The following is a 2,635-nucleotide window of genomic DNA, read 5'->3' as shown; positions in this document are numbered from 1 at the left end:
GCTGTACAAATCAGCTTCTATACATAAAGAATAATGAGTGAAATTATCTTTTGTATTTGATTCAGACGGGTGCACGATTAAAAATTAACATCACGCTTTCATTAACACAAATGCATTTTTGCAGAGGACGGGCAACAACGCATGTATCATCGCAGCACACCCCCCAGCTCAGTGCAGTTCTGGAGGATGGGCGCACAGTATTTCTAGTGGCACAACATTACCTTAACATAGTGCGTTTTTGCTAAGGACGGGTGAAAAATACATACGAGCACAACACACCCCTCAGCGCAATGCATTTAAGTAGGATGGACGCAAAGTGTATTGTGTTATCACAAGATGCACCCATCATCGCAATGCATAACAATTTTTTTTCCCTCTCTCTCTTTTTTTTTTATTCATCAATAACGCAAGTCGAGAAGACTTTGCGGTGTTCATCGATTTAGTCATTCACAGAAATTTTAAGAACAACGCTACTAATGCATAAAAGTAAAGAAATTAAACATGATATGGAAATACACAATTAAATTGAAAGGAAACACGTAAAGCAGTAAGGGCTAATTCTAATAAATAGTAAGTAACCCAATTTAAAAATCAGTAAATGAAAGCTGTAAAGAAAACATTTAAACATGGATATATGGATGCTGATTGAAAGAGTTTTTCAGAGTTACCGCAATAGTATCCCTGCAAGCAGTCGATCCTGCTTGCCTAAGTCAATGGTCTCCATGCGTCGATCCACATCACCCTCAAAGTAGGGCTTAATTCGTTGACCATTGACTTTGAATGTGTTGCTCCCGTCTTCAGTTGTTAGCTTCACTGTGCCATAAGGAAAGATAGTCTTGTTGATGCGGAATGGCCCAGACCAGCGGGACTTCAACTTCCCTAGAAACAATCGCAAATGCGCGTTAAACAAAAGTACCTGTTGACCCTCGAAGAATGCCCGGTTGCTTATGCGGTCATCATGCCATTTCTTTGTTCGCTCCTTATAAAGCTTGGCATTTTCGTAGGCGTTCATTCGCCACTCGACCAACTGGTTCAATCGCAACTTCCAGACTTTCCCCGCGCTTGCTAGATCAAAGTTCAGCTTCTTGCTTGCCCACATTGCCTTGTGTTCCAACTCGAGAGGTAGATGACAAGCTTTTCCAAAGACCAATGCATATGGGGACATGCCAATTGGAGTTTTGAAGGCAATCCTATATGCCCACAGTGCTTCATCGAGCTTGGATGACTAATCCTTCCTAGAGGTACTGACTACCTTCTCCAAGATAGTTTTGATCTCTCTGTTAGAAATTTTTGTCTACTCATTAGTTTGTGGGTGATATGCGGTTGCAACTTTATGGTTGACATTAAACTTAGTCAACAGGTTGGTGATTATGCAGTTGATAAAATGTGATCCTTCATCGTTGTATAAGGCCCGGGGAGTTGCATATTGGGTAAAAATATTCTTCTTGAGAAACTTCACCACCGTGACTACATCGTTCTTAGCACATGCGATGGCCTCAACCCACTTCGATACATAGTCAACCGCGACCAGGATGTATTGATGACCTTCTGAAGGTGGAAAAGGGCCCATTAATGCGATTCTGCATACATCAAATAATTCAATCTCCACGAGATTGAAGGCAAAGGCATTTCATTTCTTCTAAACATGTTTCCCGTTCTCTGGTATCTATCGCACTGTACAACATAGGCATGGGCATCCTTAAACAGTGTTGGCCAAAAATAGCCACTCTGTAGGACTATTGCGGCAGTCCACTGCCACCCAAAATGTCCTCCATAAGGGGACTCATGAAAAAGTTCCAAAATGTGCTTGGCCTCATGCTCAGGAACGCATCGATGCAAAATATGATCAGGTCCAAGTCGATACAAGAAAGGGTCATCCTAGAAATAAAACTTGACGTCATGTCTCAGCTTCTTCTTCTCCTGGTATGTATAGTCTTCTGGTACTTGGCCACAAACTATGAAGTTTACAGTGTCCATGTACCATGGAACATTAACGCATACTGACATCAGCAGTTTACCAGGGAATCTTTCTTCAATGTCTTTTTCTTTCTCCTGAACCCTGCAATTTTCTAACCTTAACAGATGATCTGCGACTTGGTTCTCGGTGCCCTTTCGATCCTTAATCTCTAGGTCAAATTCTTGCAGGAGCAGCACCCACCTTATCAGCCTCAGTTTCGCATCCTTCTTTGTTATAAAGTATTTGATCGTGGAGTGATCAGTATACACCACAACATTTGTTTCAATTAAATACTGTCAAAATTTCTCCAATGCAAATACCACTGCGAGCATTTCTTTTTCCGTGGTTGAATAATTTTTATGTGCATCATTCAATGTTTTACTTGCATAAAATATAGGATGCAAAACCTTATCTTTGTGCTACCTCAAGATTGCGCCCACTGCTTATCCACTAGCGTCACACATCAACGCAAATGGTTGCGTCCAATCTGGCGTAATCAGAATGGGTGCGGTGATGAGCACATTTTTCAGTGTGTGGAATGCTTCAACGCATGGATCATCAAAATCATATTTGCGGTTATCTTCGAGGAGTGCACTTAAGGGCCTTGCGATCTGGGAAAAGTTGCAAATAAATCTTCGATAAAACCCCGCATGTCCCAAAAAACTCCTAAGTGNATCT

General features: G+C 41.5%; 1 protein-coding gene across 1 annotated transcript; it reads right to left on the bottom strand.

The window, feature by feature from the left end:
* Positions 1-664: 664 nt before the first annotated feature.
* On the bottom strand, positions 665-1,012 carry LOC120067542. The gene has a single exon (XM_039019092.1). It carries the CDS (start codon positions 1,010-1,012, stop codon positions 665-667), a length of 348 nt encoding a protein of 115 aa, XP_038875020.1.
* Positions 1,013-2,635: the final 1,623 nt, after the last annotated feature.

This window comes from Benincasa hispida, chromosome 12, assembly GCF_009727055.1.
Source record: "Benincasa hispida cultivar B227 chromosome 12, ASM972705v1, whole genome shotgun sequence".
Classification (NCBI taxonomy): Eukaryota; Viridiplantae; Streptophyta; class Magnoliopsida; order Cucurbitales; family Cucurbitaceae; genus Benincasa; species Benincasa hispida.
This window is presented reverse-complemented; position numbering and strand designations above follow the sequence as displayed.

Coding starts and splice junctions, on each gene's coding strand:
- LOC120067542 (XM_039019092.1), bottom strand. CDS start 1,012: ATGAACGCCTACGAAAATGCCAAGCTTTATAAGGAGCGAACAAAGAAA.